This window comes from Brachycentrus maculatus, unplaced genomic scaffold (assembly GCF_059751285.1).
Source record: "Brachycentrus maculatus isolate JH-2025_06_01 unplaced genomic scaffold, ASM5975128v1 h1tg000040l, whole genome shotgun sequence".
NCBI lineage: Eukaryota > Metazoa > Arthropoda > Insecta > Trichoptera > Brachycentridae > Brachycentrus > Brachycentrus maculatus.
The window spans coordinates 540,401-565,098 of NW_028280794.1; the positions used below are offsets into that span (position 1 = coordinate 540,401).

Genomic DNA, 24,698 nt, shown 5'->3' on the forward strand with positions numbered 1-24,698 from the left:
ACCTGTGCGATTAAGTTAATAAGGATAAATATTTACCATAGAATTAACCATCAAAACGAGGATGTGCAAATTTTAAAAACAATATTGAAAAAGTCTAAATTGAACATTACTCAGAATGCATACATATATATTTTATTAATATTTTCTGGATTGATTAAAAACTGACTGAAAAACTTTAATATTAAAATAAAAACGTTTATTTTAACTCATGATGTATTATTTTCCTTAAAAAATATAGTTCACAGATTTATTTGTTAAAATAAGTGAAATTAATATTTTTTTCTGCTTTTTTCGTTTTTTTTTAACTATTTTATATATGATAATTATGTATATATCATTAAAAAACTTTGACAACCAGTTTTAATGTTATTTATGTTTATTGTTTATAAATCTACCGATTTTTAGTTTTTACTTTTAGGAATAATAGTACTATAATTTTAAATAAATAATATAAATTTATGAATTGCCTCTATAAACATTTTATACAGATATAAGTACAACAAGGAAGAAATGTTTAATGTACATTGAGATTTCCATAATTCTAAAAATCCTTAAAACACATCGTATTAAAAACAATTAAATATAATTCAGTCTTTAACTTCAACTTCAACAATTAACAAACTTACGGGTTTCACCAAATCCCTTTTCAGAAATCCGTTTTTTTTTTAAAGTCCTTAAGTTAAGTTAAGGAAAGTGAAGAAGGATTTAGTCTCACTTAAAATGTTGTGAATAAAATAACTGGTAAAATCATAAGCTTCATAATAAATTAAAAATCATGTTTTCTGGTGTCTCCCATTATGTGAAATAATTCAAGAATAATTTTTCATAAATTCAGATAAGATTTACACATTACTTTTCATCTCTTTGTTGAGTTATCAAAATGATGGACGATTAGATTTGCAAAAAAATAATTTGAACAAATAATTACTCAAACAAGATGATTGCAAAAAACCGTTATAGTAACCTTTGTAAGGATTCTTAATAAATTTGTAATATCATTTGAACAAAATTTTCGATTGATTTTTATTTTTGATTCAGTTGTATTTAATTTGATAGAATTTCACAATCATTTAAACCGTTGAGAAAACAATCTTCAATTAATATTTTTTTGCAATAGCTGTCCTTCAATTATTTTGATTCGTCTTTTGTTTTCTTCTTTATTTCCATAATTTTAAACCCGTAAAGACACCACCAAATGCAAGAAATGATGTAGAAAATCTGTAGTGGAACTAGGATATTCTTATTCCAACCCATGGCGATGTATCTCTGAGTGACAAAGGCAAAGACGAGGCAGCGAATGAGTTCCAGAAAAACAGCTCTCGGTCTGCGGTCAAACATCATCCCTATTGTTGTAAGGGAAGCTAAAATGTAGGTTACGTAAATAAATACCGACAGCGGAGTCATCCCCTGTAACAAGAAAGAAAAAAGACATTTATATTTCAAAGGAAAATAGTGATGTTTTGAAAATAAAGAAAATCCATGGAATCTTTCTTTGCTTTTGCAGAAAAGTCTGCTTGTACATTAAGTTTATTGCTTACATATTTGTAATTTGATTAAATTTAATACATTTGCTGCATTTTGATTATATCTTAGTACTTGTTCACAAACCTGGTATGCAAAAATGTCAGCATACAAATACAATTATATGGACATACTCAACCAGTTGTGAATATAAATGTCTGGTCAACCATAAGCTGCATAAAAAAACTAAGCATCATGTTTGCAAGCGTTTCCCAGTATGTAAAAATAATCCGTGGTTCGAATCTTGCAAACATCACACTAAAAGGGTCTCTGCTAAATACAATCATTCCGAATTCAATATGGATGGCTGTTATGAACTCATATATATTGCTTCTTGAATGTTTTTAGCAGATACTTTGTGGCACATTTTATAAACTTTATAAAACAAACCACTTTGTTTTAACCACTTTTTTATTATAAGTACACTTTAACTAACCAGTTTCGACGAAAGTAAAAGTACCTTGTCATCATCAGGGGTTATTAGATTCCAAAACATTAAAATACTCATGGTTAATTACATTCCCTTACCAAGTGTGTGGAAGTTTTTGGTAAGGGAATGTAATTAACTATGAGTATTTTAATGTTTTAGAATTTAATAAACCCTGACAATGACAAGGTTCTTGTCGAAACTGATATGTTAAAGTGTCTTATAATAAAAAAGTGGTTAAAACAAAGGTATTTAATTTTATAAAGTTCATATATACTGTGTCACGAGATTATTAGTATATATAAAATTTAAAAAATTTAAATAGTGTGGTTGACGATCATGGGTAGAATGATATATGTTGCACGTGTGTAAAGTATTCACTTAACCACTCTATGACAGATAAAAAAATCTATAAATATGAAAACTTCCATATTTTTCTTGGTTTATATTAAGATCTCAATTTTTATGTAGCTACAAAAATGGGGGTTGTTTTCTTTCTTAAGTAAAGTGATCAGTTTTTGAGTGGAAATCACTTAAATTTATCTTGATCCTCCTCAAAACCCGGGTTCTTCAGCATGGTAGCCAAACGTGCTTACCTTTACACTATGCAACCAAAAATATGGATTTTTTTTCTCTCAAAATACAGTTCATTACTAAGTAAAAAATCAATTTAAATTGAAAGATTTTACCACAAAGTGATTGCCGAATTAATTAATGGAATAATAATTTATTATAAAAAATAAATTAAACCTCTTTTTACTATAGCTAAACATTACTAGAATTCTTTATGAGTTTATTTTTTGAATGTCAGATTTGGCAAGACTTGGGTGATAAAATTGTGAGGAATAAAAAAAATATTAAATCAGACAAAATCTTGGCACGAAGCAGAATTGGAAAACTAACATGTGCCAAAAGTAAATGAAGTGGTGCTTATTTGGGTGAAAATGAAAAAGAAAAACTTATTTACAATTTTAAATTACTTGTCATAAACATCACCTTATCCAGATAAATGCACTAGTTTTTCATTAATTTACTACGAAGGTTTGCATGCGCGTGACACTTTTCATTAATGAAACTAGCTTATGTTTTCTTAGATACAGGAAAGTGTTAATAATAATAATACTTTTACGTTTTAATTTAAGTCTCATTATTTGATATTGATATACATATTATGTGTAAAATAAAAAAAAATCTTAGAGGGTACAAGAAAGCAGGCTTTTACGTTGTGGGGATGGAATCCCAAAGTACTCAAGCCTTTACCGTTACTCTCCTTTACATCTTCCTAATCGAAAGTTTCTACAAATCCTCTATTTCCTTTCCCATTTCATAAAACCACTCTGAGCTCCTTCAACATACGTTATATGTATCCTTTCAAATAAATTTCACTCACAAATCCAAAAATCTAAAACGCAAGACAGATAATTACTATGTCATATATTAAACGAGCAAGTTAACATTATGCCTATGTGATAAAATATATTAGTAGAGTATTTTTAGGGGCAAAAGCACTTATTATTCAAGGATTTTTTTCAACGTAACACATTTCTATTAAAAGTATCATGTTTTTTAAAAGCATTTAGGCTTACACCCTAGCATTTGGCTAGTCTAGTGATCACTTTATAAATTTGTTTATATATATATATATATCTATATATATATATATATATATCTATATATATGTATATATATATATATATATATATATATATATATATATATATATATATATATATATATATATATATATATATATATATATATATATATATATATATATATGTATATATATAATCATTCAAAGAATAAGAATAAAAATAATTGAACAAATTTTGTTGGCGGATAAAATTTTTTTCAAATAGCATTCTTAAATGTATTTTTATAAAACATGTGAAATTTTCCAGGCGTATATTTTAACTATCCTCATATATTAGTATTGATATTACGAGAACGTTATCAGAACTCGCGTGGGTTTCAATGCTAGTATCATCCCTTTATTTCGAATAAAAAGAAATAAAATGACGCTGTATTTTTTGTATGGAAAACCAAACAAAACTCCCTGCCGTGGAACGAACAGAATCTTCCAAAAGATTCGTTTCGCTTTGAAGATACGCATAATGTAACACCCCTAGTACCATAATTTAGGGGTTTTCCAAGATTCAAAAGGTTCTATGAAAACCCATTTGGATACCACAATACGCTATGAGAAACCATTGTATCAAATATCTGCTAGAGGTACTTTACGTGTGTACAGAAACGTTTGAGAATATTTCAATAATGCTTTAAAGGGATAAGCCGAGATGAATCAAGATTTATCCGTCTTTGTTTCTTATTCAGGTTTAGCAACAGGATTTCCGAGGAATTATTCATGTTGTTATTTACATCCAGGTATACCGAAGACATCATAATAATTTGACGAGGAATACAGCCTAAACGTGACAGGAGATTTGATCGTTGGACAATTAGCAGACAGACATTCAGCCGAACGAACATTCACATACTTACATAAGTCTTAAACGAAAACTGTCAAAAGTTAACCTCAAACTTTATATGCCTACTGGTTATTAAAATATATTGGAAAAGTTTATTAAATATAAGTAAAATGAGAAGAAAACCAAACTGTGTGCTTATTTAAGCATTTCAAAAAAAAAAAAAAAAATTACAAATTACATTCAGTCAAATATCAGCACAGTCAAATAACAATTTGGCTAAATATCTGTCGGTCAGATGTCAGTCAACAAAAGAGTTTGCTGGCAAAAATAATCCGCACTACGAATATCACGTACTTAATTAAATTGAATGAAAACAGAGAATGATTACTGTACTACCTTAGAATGTTTCTGAAAAATGAATAGCAAAAAAATCCTTGATAAATCCTGGTTATATGAACAAATAGTTTGATTTGAAATTAACAAGTGTAATATTATGTACATATACATCACAGAGAAATTCCGAGAATTTATAAAGATACTCCACATGGTTAATAAAGGAAAATTCGTAATATTTTTTTTAATGTAATTATATCTCTTATAATCAAAATTTTATGAGTGTGTAGAAATCGTTTAACCAAAAATAATACGTTCCATTATTATTAATTTCATGTCAAATAAACGTGCGAATCTCCAAGCTAATATATATTTCATTGTGTCAACATTCGAAGGTTAGCTTATATTTACATGAATTAAATAAAATAAAAATTATATACGTTATATATGTACCCCTCAAACGCGATGTATTTCATTGTTTTTAAAGTATATTTCATCGTTTTATGCAACGTCGCGTCGTCTCTCATGCAAATTTTCATCTCAAAAGCGCTGATTTTTATTTCTTTTATCTATTGTATAAGACAAAAACTTGATCCCATTATCTATCGTTTTTACATTATATAACCGGATTTTACTTTTACGTTTTGTGATTTTACATACATCAGGGGTGGCCAAACTTTTGATTACTTCGGTTTTTAAGGGCCGGTCCACCATGTTGTACGAAGTTATTATAGAACATTTGTTATATGAAGCCAAATATAAGTTATAATTTTAATTAAATATAGATAATATAATATGAATTCAATATCTGATTTATTCTCAAAAACTTAACAAAATAGTTTGTAATTAAACAATATGCCCTACCATTATCTTATTAATGCGAATTATGCTACTTTCAATACAAATTACCTTTTATTTTTTATTTCGTATCAGAGAAAGTACTAGAAAAAATGACGAACAAACTTCGGTAAGCTTTTCATATTGTAAAAGTCACACAGGCGGGCGAGTTGAAAAAGTTACACAGTCAAAGCTTTAATTTTATTATATTTTTACTAACAAAAGTATTACAGACATATTTTACATAAAATATAAAACATACAACTTCATTTCCGGTATAACGTTGAACTCTAGGACCAAAAATGCCATTACAATGAATTTTATTCTAAAGCTCTCGATTTTGCCAGACAATACATATGTTATATGCCACTCACAGTAGAATAATACCCAGTATAGGATGCGGAAGCATTAAAGCTGTAAAGGGTCGGGTGTGTCAAAGTGCAAGACACATTTCTGCAAACTTCGTAAAATTTCAGACACGAATTGCGATTTGGTTCCACGCCAAATTTTCGCCAGGGAAACTCCAATCCTCTCTTTATGATCGGTGGCCATTGTGCTGAAATTGTACTACCTCTCATAAACGCCTACTTTATACTCTTTATTGTGATTTGAACTAGAGCAGGTCATTTTGATTACCAGTAGACTTAAGTGTATTCTCGATAAATTAGTTTTGTATATGAACATTTCAATAGGGTTAAATTTAACTGTAATAAAAATATTATTGAAATCGACGATGTAAAACTCCTTTCGGGAAAAAATCGTCAATTTTCAGTTGTGCATGTTTACGGAATGCTCAGAAAAAGTATTATATCCCAGAAAAGGAGGCATATTTTTAACTTGATATTTACCCGCTACAGGGCAGAAAGTGTTGTTTTTGCATTTTGAAGAAAATGTATTTAGTTTTTTTAATTTTATTTTGGTATTGTTTAATAACTTTTTAAATATACTAAATATTTTTCAAATGGAGAATAAACATTCAGGTTTTACCTAAAAAGATCTGTTGCATAGAAAAAAGTTCAATAAGTGGCTTGATATTTATTTTTAATACATTGTTTTATATTTTTAAGCATTAAAATCGTTCTCCTGAAAAATCAAGTTTTTTTTTATTTATGACGTTTTTGAAAGCAGTGACCGATATGGATAAACATTTTTTTATGAACGATTTTTTGCTCATTTTAAATATACAAGTACCTTTCTGTATTTTTCAACTGAGCAAGTTTTCTGTTTGTCAAATTTATCAGAGTAAAGGATAATTTTTCATTAATTGAATGTTTGCTTTTATGTACCTTTAGTTCAGTTAAACTTCGATATTACGGCCCTTGATCTAACGAACTTTGGATATAATGCACAAAAATCCGTTCAAAAGTAAAAAAAAACCTCCTGATAAAACATGCTTAAATTCGAGTGTCACCGCATGTAAACAATTTTTTGGTCCCATGATAAACACAAAACTTAAAAAATTGCAAACAAAACATGATTCTATAATTTATATTTGAGGCACTAGCTTTGTGATTCTCCATTTTATAATTAAAATATTACTTTGTTTTAAAATTACAAATAAAGTGATTTTAAAACAAAGTAACATTTTAATTATCAAACATGTTTCCTTTTTCAGCAGGATAACCGAAAGCAAGAGTGTCGATATCAAACAGCAACGTCCTTTGACGAATGTCCGAAGACAATAAAAAGAATTTTGTTTGTGTTTTGTATTGTTTGTTTATATCATAATAAATTGTTAATATTTTTAACAAAAAGTTTTTGATTTATTCTAAACCTATTTGTATATAATCTACATCCCCTTCTCCAATTAGTCCGTTATATCGAAGTTTTACTGTACAATAAACTTTGTAGTGAAATGTGATCAGCAAATTAATATTCAGCGAAGCCTTACATTTGATACTGGTCCAAAAAATCTTCGGGTTTCAATAATTCAATACATTTTCATTTGATACGCTTCCAAATCCATTATCAAATGTTAATATAATAACATTCGGTTGGGCGTATAAAATATTGACAGTAAGACCGCAAAAATCACACGCAAGTACCAGGATGTGGAGAAAATTGAATTTTTAATTTATGGAGGTAATATCATTTTAGTTTTTATTAGATTAAAACCAATATTTTTAGCTTTTCCACTTTTTTATTTGACCAGCGACCGGGTTTCGTCGTTACCGACATCATCAGACTGGATGTCTGATGATGTCGGTAACGATGTCGGTAACGGACCAGTCTGATGATGTCGGTAACGACGAAACCCGGTCGCTGGTCAAATAAAAAAGTGGAAAAGCTAAAAATATTGGTTTTAATCTAATAATAAATTAAAAATGCAATTCCATCACGAAGTGTCAGTGGATAATATAAATCTATCATTTTAGTCGTTATTAAAATTGGTTTTCGAAATGGCTATAAAGGTAGCTTGGATATTTCCGTATTAATTTAATGCTCATGGCCATTAGCGAGATTTCAGTTCAGCAGTAAAAATATGCATAATATTTCAAAACACATTTCATCGAGCACGAAACACTGTATTTCCATTAGAGTGAATTCAAAACCTATCTGTTATCATATATGATATACTCCAACCACAGAATTTCGTAACGTATGATCACATGCATATTTATGATAACACAACCATTATGAAATTTCTCGTTTTGAAATGGAAAAATGAATAATTTATTTAGACGACTTCTCGAATATGAAGAGTAAATACCATTTTAACCCTCTCCTTTGTACAGCTCTCAAATAAAGTCTCAAAAAAAGATTACTTAAAACTGCCACTTAATTATTTTTTAAAAAAATGTACTTTTCTTACAAATTTGTTAACAGTTAAACATACTTGATTATTCAAAACAGTTCTTCAAAAAACAGTCCTCTAGGAAGAAAACTTGTTACGTTTGCAAACGATGGATGTAACGAAGAACCATTGTGCAAGTATTTTGGAGATCGCCATTCAAGCATATTTTTTTCAATAATCATCATTTGCTCGGTAAGTGTAACATTATTCACATTCATTGCACTGTTTTGTCATATTGTAAAAACAATTATATGTTATTTTACCTTAACATGTAACTTATCATTTAATGATATTTTTATGGATATGTAACGATGCTAAATTATGCTCCCACAAACAAAAATAAATTCCTTAAAAAATATATTTTCCTTCTATGATTTATCAAGTTTTTATACTTATTTTTTTTTAATGTACAAGAGGGTTAAATAACTAAGTAACCAAAACGTCGAGAATTTTATATAAACCTGGTGAATTCATTACCCTATTAAAATAACAAACCCTGAATACGGGACATTCTTCTTGATATAGCCCAGGAATAAAGAATATTAATTTGTTACATTTTTTGTACATCAAATTTATATCGTAAAAATATTTTTTAAATGAATTCAAATCATGAATTATTCATTATGCAACCAAGTTTAAAGTACAATGAAAATAAAGATTGTTTTTGGATAGTAGAATTTTAATTAAAAATTAATAAATATTACCACAAAGTGACTACCGAATCAATTAATAAAATTATTTTTATGTTATAAAAATAATTTTTGCCCCATGATAAAAATAGGGGTTGTAAATATAAAACACCAATATGAATATCGAGCCACCCTTGTTTTATTAGAAATAAGGGTGTGTTAGCAGCTACTAGGGTGGAACGTCACCTTTTGCAGATAGCAATCGCATGGAACGGATAACTGCACTAATACACGAAGGTAAACCGTGTGCAGTGACCGTTATCCACTGTTACTGCACCCAGATTGCACTATTTTCTATGTGTTCCATAAACTTTTAAGGCTTTGTGATTCAAAGTAATTATCTAATTGGAATACAGAAAACTAGTTATAAATCACTTCTTGAATGTTTTTCGCAGATACTTTGTGGCACATTTTATAAACTTTATAAAATAAAACAACTTTGTTTTAACCACTTTTTTTATTAAAAGTACACTTTAACCAACCGGTTTCGACAAGAACCTTGTCATCATCAGGGTTCATTAAATTCTAAAACATTAAAATACTTGATACATTCCCTTGCCAAAAATTTCCACACACTCCGTTTATTAAATTCTAAAACATTAGCGTTAATAATGTTAATTAATGTCATTAATGTTTTAGAATTTAATTAAGGGAGTGTGTGAAAGTTTTTGATAGGGGAATATCATTAAAATGAGGATTTTAATGTTTTACAATTTAATAAACCCTGATGATGACACGATTCTTGTCGAAACCGGTTGGTCAAAGTATACTAGTAATAAAAAAGTGGTTAAAAAAAGTTGTTTAATTTAATTTAGTTATGAATCAATTATATCGCCACTTTATTGATAAAATAGTCTACAATATTATTTAATAGTATATATTTTACTATCGTTGTAAAATAATCTTCTCAACTATTCGGTTCTAATTATTATTTCAAGTACAAAATATCCAAATCTTCGTTCACCAATATGGATTCACTTTAAGGAGTTATTTTAATTCGATATCTTAATAAAGATGAGGAAGAATAAAGTAATCTATTTACAGGGCTTATAACCTGCCATAGGCTGGTTTAAGTGAACATTTTTACACTTTGTTACATTTATATTCTCTATCCTTTATGACCAAACTTATAATGCCAATAGAATGGTATGATAGTAATCTATAATATGATGAAAAGAAATTTTAACGAAAAAAATACAAATAAACGGTAAATCATGAATAAATAAGGTATGTGTGTGTGTAAAAAGGAACTCACCATATGCCTCACTGCCAATTCCTGGAAGCCATAAACCACAACACAGAAGTGAATCAGTAGATACAGGTTACACCATAGAGGAAGAGTGACGTCATATTTCTCCCTAAAACGGATCTGGAATAAAATACGAGTATCACAATTAGTATTGATAAACAAATAATTACGCTTAAATCGTACACAAATACCGGATAAAGTCCCATAAGGTATTGTATAATAGATGTACATTGATATTCTTATGAATTTGGACTAAATATAACAATTAAAATTAAAATAATAAAATAAAAAAAATAATAAAAAAAATAAAAAAATATATATATATATATATTATATATATATATATATATATATATATATATATATATATATATATATAAATATACATATATATTATATATATATATATATATATATATATATATATATATATATATGTATATATATATATATATATATATATATATATATATATATATATATATATATATATAAATATATATATATATATATATATATATATATATATATATATATATATATATATATATATATATATATATATATATATATATATATATAAATATATAGATTCGATAGGTGCGATACTAAGTCAGCTACATTTTGTAATGAAGTCTGTCAAACACTGTGTTTCGATTTAGATCAATATATCTAGAAGTTTCAACAATTTGACCGGTGTGGTTGTCAATCATGGGTAGCATTGGTGAATGTTACACGTGTGTAAAGTGAGCACTTAAACCAGCCTACGACGGTCGTCAGCCCCGTAAATGCCCAGACTTCCATATTCTCCTTTATCTATATTGAGATGTCGAAAAATAATACCAGACATTGATATTATTCAATATATAATACAAATATGTCCCATTTATCTTTCAGCCAACAGAATATTATCGATGCCTTTGGAATAGCGTTAAATCATAAAGCGTAAATCCTGCAAACAATAGGGACAAACGATAGTCGTTATCATGGATGTGTTTCTGCTATGTAAGCTCCACTAGTTTCGCGCAAGTCCTGGAATTATTTTCACGTAGTTTCCAGGTCAGCGGAAGCGAGAATCCGCTAACCGATTGGAAAGAAGGAAATTCCGATCATTATTTTAACACATTTTATTTTATTTGTAAGGCTATCGTTTAACTTACAGAAACTAAGCATGGAAAAGGCAAAGGGAGGATAAAAGTAGACTGAATGCAGTCGAAATGCGATTTCTTGATTTTTTTTAGATGAATGTATGGTAAAACGATGTATGCAGATGTTCTTATGACGATATAATGATATCAAGGATCAAATGCAAGGCATTATCGATACAATTCAAAGCGTGGATAATTTCTAAATATGGTATATCAACAAGCATTGTGAAATCAAATTCTGCTTTCCTTTTTAGAAAGAGTTTATGATTGATGTTTAAATGGTGAATTATGGAAAGAAAGCAAAGCTGAGATACACATTATCAGTCAAATTAAGAAAGGTGTGGTTTGGATATGTGGAACAAATGAGTGAGGAAAGAACGGTAATACAAACTTTTGCGGCAAATAAAGTTGGAAAAAGGGTCAGAAGAAGAGCGAGAAAAACTGTGTCAAATATTTGAAATCGATCGGGTCAGGAGTCGAAACAATCGGCGGGTATATATGAGAAGACGTATGAACGTGCAAGAGGCGAAAAATGTTTGCAAAGAAAGAGTGGTGTTGCGTTCTATTATCGCTGCCTGCCTCTGCGGGGAAGTGGCGTAATAGCTAGTTAATGGTCAGTTTTTTTCTCTTTTTTTCTTTTCTATTCCAGACTGAGCCACAGCAACACATGTGGCTGACTACTTTTTTTCTTTTAACCCTTGTCCGCATACAATGTTACATAAAACACTGCATCGAATTGACGACTTATCTTGGTCGTACTTACATAAAGACAAGGTGATCATTCCTGCCCTTTAGGGACCAGTTCAGGTTAATATGAAATAAATATTAGAATTGTGAAATCACTAATATTTATTTAAACCCCCCTGAGAATCGGACCCGAGACCTCCAGTACGGTATCTAAACGCGCTAACCATTACACCACAGAGGCGGACTACAGCTAGTTATAAATTGAAAACAAAAGTATCTTAACGGGCGTAGTCACAGATACATAAATCTGAATTTCAAATTTTCTTTGAATATGATACGACAATCACGATAAAATATTAAGAAATATATTTTACAAACATTTCTCTACGCGAATGATCTTAAAGATATCTCGCTGTATACGTGACGTATGTAATATATGTTATTGAAGATACGTTTTTTTTATATTCATGTCAAAGAAAAGGCGTCTAACGACTTTAGTCTCCGCAATCGCGGGATGATATAAAACGTATATTTTTTCCATTAACTTACACAAAATCGGGGAGATTTTCTTGACGATTCGATTTTGTGGTATTTTATTCTTCGCATTCCCAAATCTATAAGCTATCGCGAGCTTCTGGTAATAATTTGAGATCGTAATCGCGTTTCCTTGCCCGAGGATTTTTGAACTTGATCCAATATTTCGTACGCATTCCACAGAATGGTTGCTCGGGTTTGAAATTGAGGGTTGATGGACTGAAAAAGTGATTTTACTTAAGCGCTCTAAGATGAAAATATTTTGTGTAAATCAATTTATTTTTGCTTAAAACATTTCGTTTTTGGAAAAAGTTATCAGCGTAATAAAATATATTTTTATTTACCAATAAGGAATTACTTTAAACGTAAAGATTGTTAGGTTCAGTGTGAAAATTCAAATATTTTTATTACGTAAGTGTAGTCGAGGTGAGAATATGAAAGTCTGGACATTTAGAGGGCTCACGATTAATTGACTGGTTTATGTGAACTTCACGATTTTACCCATGATTGACAATCAGATCTCTTCTATTTCAGAAAGATGTATTAATTTTAATTTTGATGGATATGGAATTTCAAGCAAACGATAAGTAAGTATATAGTTTTCTCCAAAATATTAAAAGCCCTGGAATAAAAAGAATTTTAGCTAAAAAATTATAGATACTCTATCTCAAATGAGATACCTGATATATTTATCATTAGCAAACCAGTTTTTAATAAAATAAATAATAAAACATGTAGGTATTACAGAGATACTGATTATTAAATATTTTCATTTATTAATATCAAAGGATTTTTAATCACAAAAGGCTACTCGTTTTAAAAAAATATGGACAAAAAAGCCTTTTTTTAAAACATTATATAGTACGAAATATTTTTCTGATACTAAAATTAGGAAAAAAATTACAATGAAATCATCAATCTTGCCTTTTTTCAGAAACTAATTAATTTTAAGGTTTCATTACAAGTTTTGCAATTTTAAATTCAAAAGAGTTTTGTAACAACGCAAATAATGATTATCCAAAAACTTTCCAATGGGAACAAATAATGACTTTCCGCCTCTGAAGATAATTTCTTTGATGTTTCTTTTGTATGATTTAAGGAATGACTGAGTACAGAGGATAAGCAATTTGTGAATCTGAAGACATAATTAGTTACAGAAATTTATATCAACAAAAAGTTTACCCTGTCATAATTATTATTGACATGTTTTATTGACTTATGAAGCCTCGCAAAGGCCGTAAGTAATTAATTTTCAACATAAATTGTTCAACTGAATTAAAACTTATATATTTAAATATGTATAAAATGAATTTAATTCAAATATCCTTTGCAACATTAAAGGTAAAAGGCAGACGCTGTGGCGTAGTTGGGAAGACGCTCGACTGCGAAACTGGCGTCGCGGGTTCGATTCCCGCCCATTGCAAAATGAATCCAAGAAATGTTTATTTTCAATTGGTCTGGGTGATTGTGATGTATTTTTCATATTTACTTTCCCTATCCTTACTATCCTACCTGCATACATATATATCTAAAATAGACGCTTTACGGGTAATTGCTTTAAAAAAAAAAGGTAAGAAAAATATTTTATATTCTCAAAAGACATTAAAAATTAATGTAGAAAATACATGTGTGAAGGTGAGTACACTGCAAGTGGGAGATTTAAAAAAGCAATATAAGGGTATTAAAGTACAAAATTTCGTAAGTTTGTTTACATGTGGAACTAGAACTTTTACATTTCCAACAAGAATTTTAGTATTGAACTTACGCGAGTCGCTCGGAGCACTTTTTTTCCGGAATTGCAGTTTCCGGGACGTGCTTTTATTGCATAACAGCTTTGCTGGATAGACGAACACTTAAAATGGTCGCATTTTTTCGTAACTGGTTGCCTAGTTCTGGAGAAGTTTTATATTTTGAACGTTAGAATACAACAAAGAACTTTTGAATTATACACACAAGTGTGCACTTCATTTATGTACATTTAACAATTCTCCTACGTTCTTCAGTCGTACTTTTTGAGATGAAATAAGAACCTTTTTATTTTGTGACTCTTACAAAAATATTTTAATCATATAAATTCACTGTAAAAAAAGGTAGTATTTGATGCATTTGCATACTATATTGAGGCACCGGGTTAGATTCTCAAAGGGATAGAATAAATGTGCGAGTAACTGACTTTTAAAATACAACCCAGAAATGATATATGAAGCGCAGACCTGATCACCTTGCTTTCACGTTATTATAACTATTAAAATAACACTTTTAGAAGAAATATATATAAATATATATATATATATATATATATATATATATATATATATATATATATATATATATATATATATATATATATATATATATATATATATATATATATATATATTTGTAAACATATAAACATTCATATTTCAATACTCCTTTCTCCGTACGTATCTTCACTGAATGGTGCATAGGGCACCACACTGGATCAACGCAGTGTCAACTTGATTTTCAATTCAATTTTATGAATTGTGGTGAGAAGCATTATGTTTTAGATTTTCAATCAAAGAGATTTGATCTGAAGCTCTAAAAATTTTTAAGAACATAACATTAATATGGGGAAAAAAATGGTTGAAATCGAGTTATCATCATTTGGAATTACATATTTGTACATGTATAACCTAATTTTAGGGTGTGAGAGTACTTTAAAGAAAAACATCCAACTTAAAATACTTACATCAATTTGACAACCCAATCGAAAGTCCTCGTATTACGGTGGATCTTCAATAAGAAGTTTATGTACCCTGATTTTGACAACGCAGTCGTACAGAGGTAGGTACACATATTTTGGATATATTTGAAAATAAAATCTGTATTGCACTTACATCAATTTTATCCTTTTCGTTTCCAAGTCTAGGAGTGCCAGGTGTCCAGCTGGGGCCAGCTAATGCTGCAGCCATCTTGTATCCCATGGTCTTATACGATGATATACTCCCAGCCAAGTGAATGGTATAAAACGTCTGAAAAAAACGTAACCGTTAAATCTATCTGCAACGATTATTATCCACAACATTTTGAGTGTGTCCAAATACTTGTTCGAAAATCTGGATTATCTCCAATTATAGGAGTTATTTTATTTTTTGACATCTCATCAAACATGAAAAAGAATATGGAAGTCTGGGCATTTACGGGGCTGACGACCCTTATCGGCTGGTTTAAGTTATCACCTTACACACGTGTAAAATTCACCAATTCTACCCATTATTGACAATCACATTACTCAAATTCTTGGAAAATCTATATCACTAGAACTTCACTAGAGACATCTATTGATGAGATGAAAAGAAGCCTTTTATTGAGCAGAAAATCTTATATTAGTTTGTGAGGTCCGAATCCAGGATTATAATCGCATACATCACTTACAGTCTAAGTCAGAATAAAGTCATGTCAATTAACTATGATATGTATTTTCTGAAATCAGTGTTAAATTCGACTGTCAAGGATGGCAATATATCTGTATTCCTTTGTATGCTGAAGATGATGTTCTTCTTGCTGATATATTATATAGCATAGAAAGAAAATCTATAGGCGCTGTTTTGAAAAGTGTAATGTGTGCAAGGAACGTGATTTGTATGTGAATGTTGTCAAATTGAATGTATGGTTTTTGAAAAAGATCAATGAAAATCTGGATAAATACAACATATGCTTTTTTTTATCTTCTGCGAATGCCTTGGTACTATTTCGTGTCTGTCCGCTGTGCTGGTTAGGGTTGTAGAGGCGTTTGTGTACCGGCTAACGTCAGGCTGGAATCGGATGTAACTAATTAACTAAATTAGCTAACTACTAATCCCTTTCACTGCCTACACTGGGTACTTCTGAAAACTTGGTGGTGGTTTTACAAACTTAAATGTATTTATGTTGACTATAACAGGGATATTCAAAGCTATGAAATGTAAATTCATAGTAAAATTGTGATAAAATAATAACATTTTCTTAAAAAAAATTGTAATTAAGTTCTTAAAATAAAATTGATTCACAAGAGGAGTCTGTCAGTATGTCTAGATGCTTTTGTATCAGATCCAGGAATACGGTTAGTAGAGCTTTCAATTTACATGAGCATTATTTGAATAAATCAACTGCATTTTTTAAGTGAAACTTCAGCTATAACATCTATGATAAAATTATTAAGCATTTTACTAGAGAAATCCTTCATAAAATATGTAATATATAAACATCATATGATTATGCATCATCAAACTAAGTAGACCAAATACAGCATTAGTAAACAAAAATGTAAACACATTTAAAATATTGTGAGTGAAAAAATTCTAAAAATATATTATGTTGAGCTTACTTTTTTAGGCAGTGAGTAACTAGTATGACTATTAAGGAAATTAACCTAATTCTTTAAAACCGGTTTTTACCATTTCTGGAGGTTTTTTAGACATAGAACCCTATTAAGTTAGAACAGGGGACCAATTATATTTTTACGTTCCTTCTGTGGAAACACATCCCTCTTGGAGTGGAAACCAACCCTTGTTAATTTTGCTTCCCTCATAAACCCGCTATTTTATGTGTCTACCCTATTCGCTACCAAATTAATGGAAGCATAAAAAACAAACCACCAGCGACAAGGCCTTCAATGTAAATTTTAAGGGTTTTACAACATTTTGAGTGTGTCCAAATACTTGTTCACAAAATCTGGATTATCTCCAATTACAATACTTAAACCAGCCTATGACGGTCGTCAGCCCCGTAAATGCCCAGACTTCCATATTCTTCTTCACCTTTGATGAGATGTCAAAAATAATATGAAAATAACTCCTGTAATTGGAGATTATCCAGATTTTGTGAACAAGTATTTGGACACACTCAAAATGTTGTAAATAAATTATCTGGTCAAATTATAAGCTTAAATAATAAAAATGAAAATTTTATTTTCTGGCGTTTCTCATGTGTGTGATTATAATCCAGGGTTCGGACCTCACATACTAATATAAGAGTTTCTGATTAATAAAAAGCTTCTTAACATCTCACCAATAGATGTCTCTAGTGAAGTTCTAGTGATTCAAAAACAAGGTTTCTAAATTGGTTCATATATATAGAACTTCCAAGAATTTGAGTAGTGTGGTTGTCAATAATGGGTAGAATTGGTGAATGTTACACGTGTGTAAAGTGATCACTTAAACCAGCCTATGATGGTCGTCAGCCCCGTAAATGCCCAGACTTCCATATTCTTCTTCATCTTTGATGAGATGTCAAAAATTAAATAGTAAGGGTTTTATATCACTCTTTAAGGTTGAAGATATCGGACATTTAATACAATTGTTAAATCATCACACTCAACTAACAGTTCAATGACGATTGTAATGCAGTTAAATAGCGATGAAAAATCTACCGTATTTTTCAGGATGACATTTCATCTGATAATATATGTCTTTTACTCGTACTTAAACAAAAAACTAAATAAATATAAGCACGTAGCTCATAAAGCTCATAAAACCTTCACTATACTCTCGTACTATGTAATATAATTTTTCAAGCTTACTTAAGTCTAAGTTATGAAAGTTTAGTGTCAACTGGATATAATTTCACGGAGTGAACAAACAAGCCTTGACTTGAGTCTAGAAATTAGATTATAAAGCTCCTGTTAACTTAAATAAAAATTCAAAATTTATTCGATTCTATATAAAAGATTTTCTTAGTTGTCTTATTTTAGTTTTTATTTTACTTGGTGAATACTACTTTTTTCTTAAAATCTATCGCAACACGCTTTTCTATGCATAACGGTGTTTGAAAATGATGCGGAATGCATCGAAACATGTGTCATAATAGTTTTGAGGAATAGTGGTATTTACCACAAAAAATTCAATCAAAATGGAAAGATGTTTCCACAAGACTCCTGCCGTATCAATTAATGAAAATGATTTATTTTATTCAAAACATTTTTGTGTCTGTCCTAATCCTTGTTCACAAATCTGGGTTTCTCGACTTGACATCTCAACAAAGATGAAGAAGAATATGGAAGTATGGGTATTTACAGGGTTTATAAAATAAACCTTGTGGATCACAAGCCCTATAAATACCCAGACTTTCATATTCTCCTTCATCAATTGACTCGTCAAAGTCAAACAAAAATTCGTTTTGAAATTAACACTGAAATTGGGTCTGTTTCAGACATGTCGCTCACTTCTTTCAAGAACGTCATAAATCAAAAATCGTCAATTTTCAGTTGTGAATGTTTTTGGAATGCCCAGAAAATTTACTAAATCCCAGCAAAAGAGGCATTTTTTAAACTTATTCTTTACCCGCTACAGAGCGGAAAGTGTTGTTTTTGCATTTTGAAGAAAAGGGATTGTTTAATTATTTTTTTAAATATACCAGATATTTTTCAAATGGAGAAAAAACCTTCAGCTTTTACCTCATAAGATGTGTTGCACAGTTGAAAGTTCAATTAGTGGCTTTTACATTTATTTTTAATACACTGTATTATATCTTTAAACATTTAAAACGATCTCCTGAAAAATCAAGTTTTTTGATTTATGACGTTCTAGAAAGGAGTGAGCGATGTGTCGATATTTAAAAAAAATATATAATTAAAGTGTCAACGTTAGCTGGAGTATGTCAATGTCAGTCTGGTTGATTATAAGATAAACCGATGCATCCATCATGTCATAACTGATAGGTGCATTAGTCTGAGCTTTTGTGTTACTTGCAGTTAGAAATTATTTGATATGTCTAGTCAGTCTGGGTGATAGATTAAAATTTATTGCACAAAGGAGAACAAGACAGTTTATATGGAGAAATATTAGACTGTCAAGTGCTTTTTCAATGCATGTTATAAAACCGAATAGGGTATCAAAATGTTTACCTACAGTTATTTTAAAATAGCTTTTTAATAAAAATTATAAACTCCGCATCTTTATACATATAAATAAATATATATATATATATATATTATATATATATATATATATATATATATATATATATATATATATATATATATATATATATATATATATATATATATATATATATATGTGTATACGTATATAGTTACCGTTGAATTACCATGCTGAATGTAACGAGTTCAAATCTTAGAGGGTATCGAAAATAAATATGAGTTTCATTTACTTTTTTACTCAATTAATATTTGTTAAATATAAGACCCTCGAACGGAACCTGAAACGCAGGAATGATTACCTTGCCTTCATACAATTAACGATCAACCGAACATTGCATCAATTTGATGTCATGCCACATGCACTATTAAGTGGGGATAAGGATAAAAATGTTTTTTTTTCTTTCTATATGTATATAAATAAATAAAAAATACTAAATGAATAATGTATGAAAATGTGGTCCGTTGTAATAGCCTCCCCCCCATTCTATGGTAATTTGCCGTAATATTATGCAGTATGCTCTTTAAGTGTTTACCTGTAGTTGTATTGGGTTGAAACATGGTTTATTGAATACGAGTCCATAAACAATTTCTTCTTTCTCTCTTTCTTCAGCAAATGTTCCGAAAATTCTGTCCCAGATTATAAGAACTCCACCGTAGTTTTTGTCCAAGCAATATTTGTTGCAACCTGAAATAAAAATATTAATCAATTCGAGTGAAAATACGATTTATATACAGATAAGTACGTCTTGTATAAAGATTATACAGACACAGATATAAGTACAATATCTTTTTTTTATAAAAAACGATATATGTATAAATAAATAAGTCTTATACACAGATTATGTGATTTATGTACAACATAAGATAAATTTATTTATAAATGTACATGTAAGTATATATCTGTATAAATCGAACTCTAAGCACATAACATTGAAACATATCAAATATTGTACAATTATAAACGGATAAGTAAGTCTTTTATACAGATACATGTAAAATTTACAGGTTTATACAGATAAGTATATATCTTTATTTATTGTTTCGGCATTAACTTTGTGGTAGGACATGTTACAATGATTAAAGAAAACAATTGTTTTTTACCACTTGAGTTTTATTATAGACTACATGTTTCAAAAGTTAAACATCCATTATTCAGGTGTGTATAATAACTGAAATATATTTTTTTTATTTTTTTTATTTATTTTATTTTATTTTATTTATTATCATAATACATAGATACATTCAATATACAAATTCATTTCATATACACATTTATTATACGTATTACGGCTCTTTAGGCATGGCCTGTGTTGAGCCGAAAATTGTTCTATAAATAAGGAGAGGGGAAAGTAAGGGGAAGGGTTTAGTCATGGGACGGAGTTTGAAAACAAAAGAAAAATGGAAAGCAAAGGTGAAGAATTTTGAAACAAAATATTATTTAATAAATTATTATTAGAATTTAGGTTTTTTTGGATTTCTAAATTTTCAAGATAATTCATAATTTGGCCTTTATATGGAACAAGGTGTAATAATTTTAATTTATGAGAGTGAAATGAGTGATTAGTATCTATTATGTGATTTGCAAATTCCGAAAAATAATTACTAACAAGACCGCTATGATGTTCTTCAATTCTAATCTTTAAATTTCTCGCAGTTTAACCAATATATTTTTTATCACAATCTCCACACGAAATTTCATAAACACCACTTTTTTGTAATAAATAAATTTTAGATTTTGAGTTATCGAGGATTTTATGTAAATTATTATTTGTATAATATGCAGGTTGGATATGGGAGATATTTTTAGTTATTGAACCCGTATATAAAATTTTTCAAATCACATAATAGATACTAATCACTCATTTCACTCTTATAAATTAAAATTATTACACCTTGTTCTATATAAAAGTCAAATTATGAATTATCTTGAAAATTTAGAAATCCAAAAAAACCTAAATTCTAATAATAATTTATTAAACAATATATTGTTTCAAAATTCTTCACCTTTGCTTTCCATTTTTCCTTTGTTTTCAAACTCCGTCCCTTGACTTACCCCTTCCCCTTACTTTCCCCTCTCCTTATTTATAGAACAATTTTATATTTTATATTTTAGTTATTATACAGACCTGAATGATGGAAGTTTAACTTCTGAAACATGTAGTCTATAATAAAACTCAAGTGGTAAAAAACAAGTGTTTTCTTTAATCATTGTAAGTAAATATCTGTATAAATATCGTAAAATAAGTCCATTATCATATTTATATTAGAAATGATAGTATACAGATAACTTCATATAATGTTCAAGTGTTGTGATTAGCGAGTTTGACTGCAGAGCTGGAGGTCTTAGGTTCGATATTCAGGGGGTTGCAATACATTTATGTGAATTTTTTACTCAAGTTTTCCTTAAAAACAACCCTTTTCAAATGATTATCTTTTAAAATAACACTACTTCGATACGATGTACTACAATTGGGTGCCAGTGAGGTGAAGAAAAAAATATTTATTCAATAAATATAAATAATTCAATTGAATAACGTTTTAAAGTGTGGAAATTTAAATTGTAATTTCAATTACTTTTTGTTTTTCGTTTAAATTACCACCGGCGTTGAATTCTTTCCGAGAAAAGCCTCAAAGGAAGGAATTGGATAACAAAGCCACCGAAGAGAATCGAAGCTTTTGTCACATTAGAGACGTTAGTACCTGCAAGATTACTCCAGCTTTCTTTTCTTCTATCGTTATCATTAAGGTTCTTATTAGCAATTAGAGCACCCAATGGAGGAGGTTTAATAGAAACACAAGTTCTTGCAAAGATCAAATGAAAAGACAAAACGAATATTTGTGTTTAATCAGCTTTTCAGGGAACTTTCATTTCTTTAGAGCTATCCCTGTTTTTCCGCAGTGCTGTGCTTTTTCTGAATACTACCATAGAACAATGATTATGCTTCTTTAAAATTGCTTAAATACTTATTTTTTGTAATACTTTGCTTCTGTAAACGAAATATGGCAAACAACTCTTAGTTAAGCTGGCATATACAATTATTATTACTCATCATATACTTGGGCGTCCATAAAACGAACTTCAATTATAACTTACGACGAAATTCTCACAATTGTAAAAATTCTCCGTATTTTGTGTCTTATATGTTACCCTAGTTACCTTATGTGACCCTAGTTTTAAGTAAGTTTTAAGTTTAGTTGACATTTCTTGTTGAAACTGCATTTTATATAATACAAGAAACAACTGTGAAGTTTTTTTTCCTTTTTTTCTAATGACTAGTGACCGGGTTTCATCAGACTAGTCTGATTATGTCGGTAACGACAAAACATGATCACGGATCATATGAAATTAATTTTATTTGTTAAAATAAAATTTAAAAAAATATTTGTCCGGTGATCGGGCTTCATCGAACCAGTCTGATAATGTGGGTAATGTCAAAACCTGGTCACTGGTCACATAAAATAAAAGTGGAAAAAAACTATATAGATGTTTTTTTTATAATTAAAGTGTAACTTTGTTTTAAAATCACCATATTTTTTTTTATAACTTAATTATAATGCCCACCGGTTTCAAAGCTAACCGCTTCATTATCAAGACTGATTAATACTAAAACACTATCTACTAAACTAAATTTAAAATATTTTGACGGTTATGCAAAGGAGCTTGGGTAGATCTTAAGTGGCTTTATTTTTTTGTGGATTGGCAGTCTCGGTCAAAAGGGATCAGGGATGACTAATAAATACACAAGTAAATGATTTTTATAAAAGTCCGTTATCAAATATGTTTCCAATCACTCATCATCCCTACAGAAATACTTTTTTTTAAAAGTATTTTTAATTAAAAGTCATTATAAATTTATTTTTTACAGTTTTAAGAAATTGATGCTATCGTGTATCAAACATATATAAGTTATTTATATTTTAATAATGTTAATGCAATTTCAACTGTCAGAGCGGATTGTTAATGAATAAAGTAACTAAATATCATACCATGATGTACCCTATGATGCTTTGGGGTGTTGAAAATGAGCTCCAGAGGTCCAAGAGTAGTAACAGTCTTCGTATGCACCCAGAACTGGAACAGCAGGGAGAATTGCTGGTGCGTAAGGAAGTGCGCTGGGGGGATGATTATAGCCAAGGGTAGGTAGAAAATCTAGAAAAAAATATTAAAAAATAAATAAACAGTCATCATTTAACATAAAAAACCCAGCAACAAAATTGATCCGACTCAGATTCTCTAATTTTAAACATAAAAATAACTATTAAAGTAGATAAATTAATTCTTACGAAGCCTTACTTTTTATGTATTTCAAAAGCATTATTAACTTTGTGGTATGGTAATATAAATATTTTCCGCCTTCGTGGTGTAATGGTTAGCATGTTAAGCTTTCGTGCTGGAAGTCCCAGGTTCAATTTCCAAGGTGGGTGAAAATGAATATTAGTGATTTTACACTCTAAGGGCGCTTGTCCACTACCCGGAATTGTACCGTCCGGCAGTCCGGTTTTGAAAAATGAAAGCGACTACGACAGTTTAGCGTGACAGTGTTGCGCGAATTTACGCGCAACTTGTTCACGCACCGATCAAGAGCTCCGATCCGAAGAAAGATGGACAAAAGCACAAGCCAATCCAAGCCAATCATCGTTTTAAAACGCTAACTGACGTGTAGAGACGTGACGTGGCTGATGTAGAGTAGAACTTGTGTATTTTATCCTATTATTGACACGATATATCATATGCAAGTACTCAATTTGATTGAATTGATTTATTTGATTGAATGCGATCACTTAAACTAGCCAATAATAGGTCGTAAGCCCTGTAAATGCCCAGACTTCAATATTTATGTTCATCTTTGTTGAGACATTAATATAAAAATCATTATACATATATTCATTGGTAGTGTACTCACAAATCCACACCATCCGTGAAGAATAGATTGACGGAGTCCAACGGAAAGATTGAATTCCTCTGAACTATGATGTACCTGATGCTGAGCCCAAAGCAAATGTATTTCTAGAATAAAACGAAAAAAAAATTTAAACAATGAACACATTTTGACGACAAATGAAGATGAAAAATAATATAAAACATTTTGAAACATCCAAAAATACAGCATCCTTTATTATGAGCACCATTTTTTTTATTATGAGGCGCCAAAAATTCTAATGATTA

At 29.5% G+C, this 24,698-nt stretch overlaps 1 protein-coding gene across 2 annotated transcripts in view; it reads right to left on the minus strand.

Annotated features, from left to right (window-relative positions):
- Positions 1–275: 275 nt before the first annotated feature.
- The window catches only part of LOC148312432 (alkylglycerol monooxygenase-like), a 53,472-nt gene continuing 29,049 nt past the window's right edge, over positions 276–24,698 (minus strand). Inside the window, exons 5-10 of one of the 2 annotated variants that reach the window (XM_088277288.1) lie at positions 24,436–24,539; positions 23,519–23,681; positions 20,065–20,216; positions 15,510–15,644; positions 10,286–10,399; positions 276–1,407 (exon numbers count right to left, since the gene is read on the minus strand). In XM_088277288.1, the coding sequence (XP_088133414.1) occupies positions 1,129–1,407; positions 10,286–10,399; positions 15,510–15,644; positions 20,065–20,216; positions 23,519–23,681; positions 24,436–24,539 (947 nt within the window). In that variant the 3' untranslated portion in view covers positions 276–1,128. The remainder of the gene's footprint in view (positions 1,408–10,285; positions 10,400–15,509; positions 15,645–20,064; positions 20,217–23,518; positions 23,682–24,435; positions 24,540–24,698) is intronic. The other variant, XM_088277287.1, reaches the window with a different exon arrangement.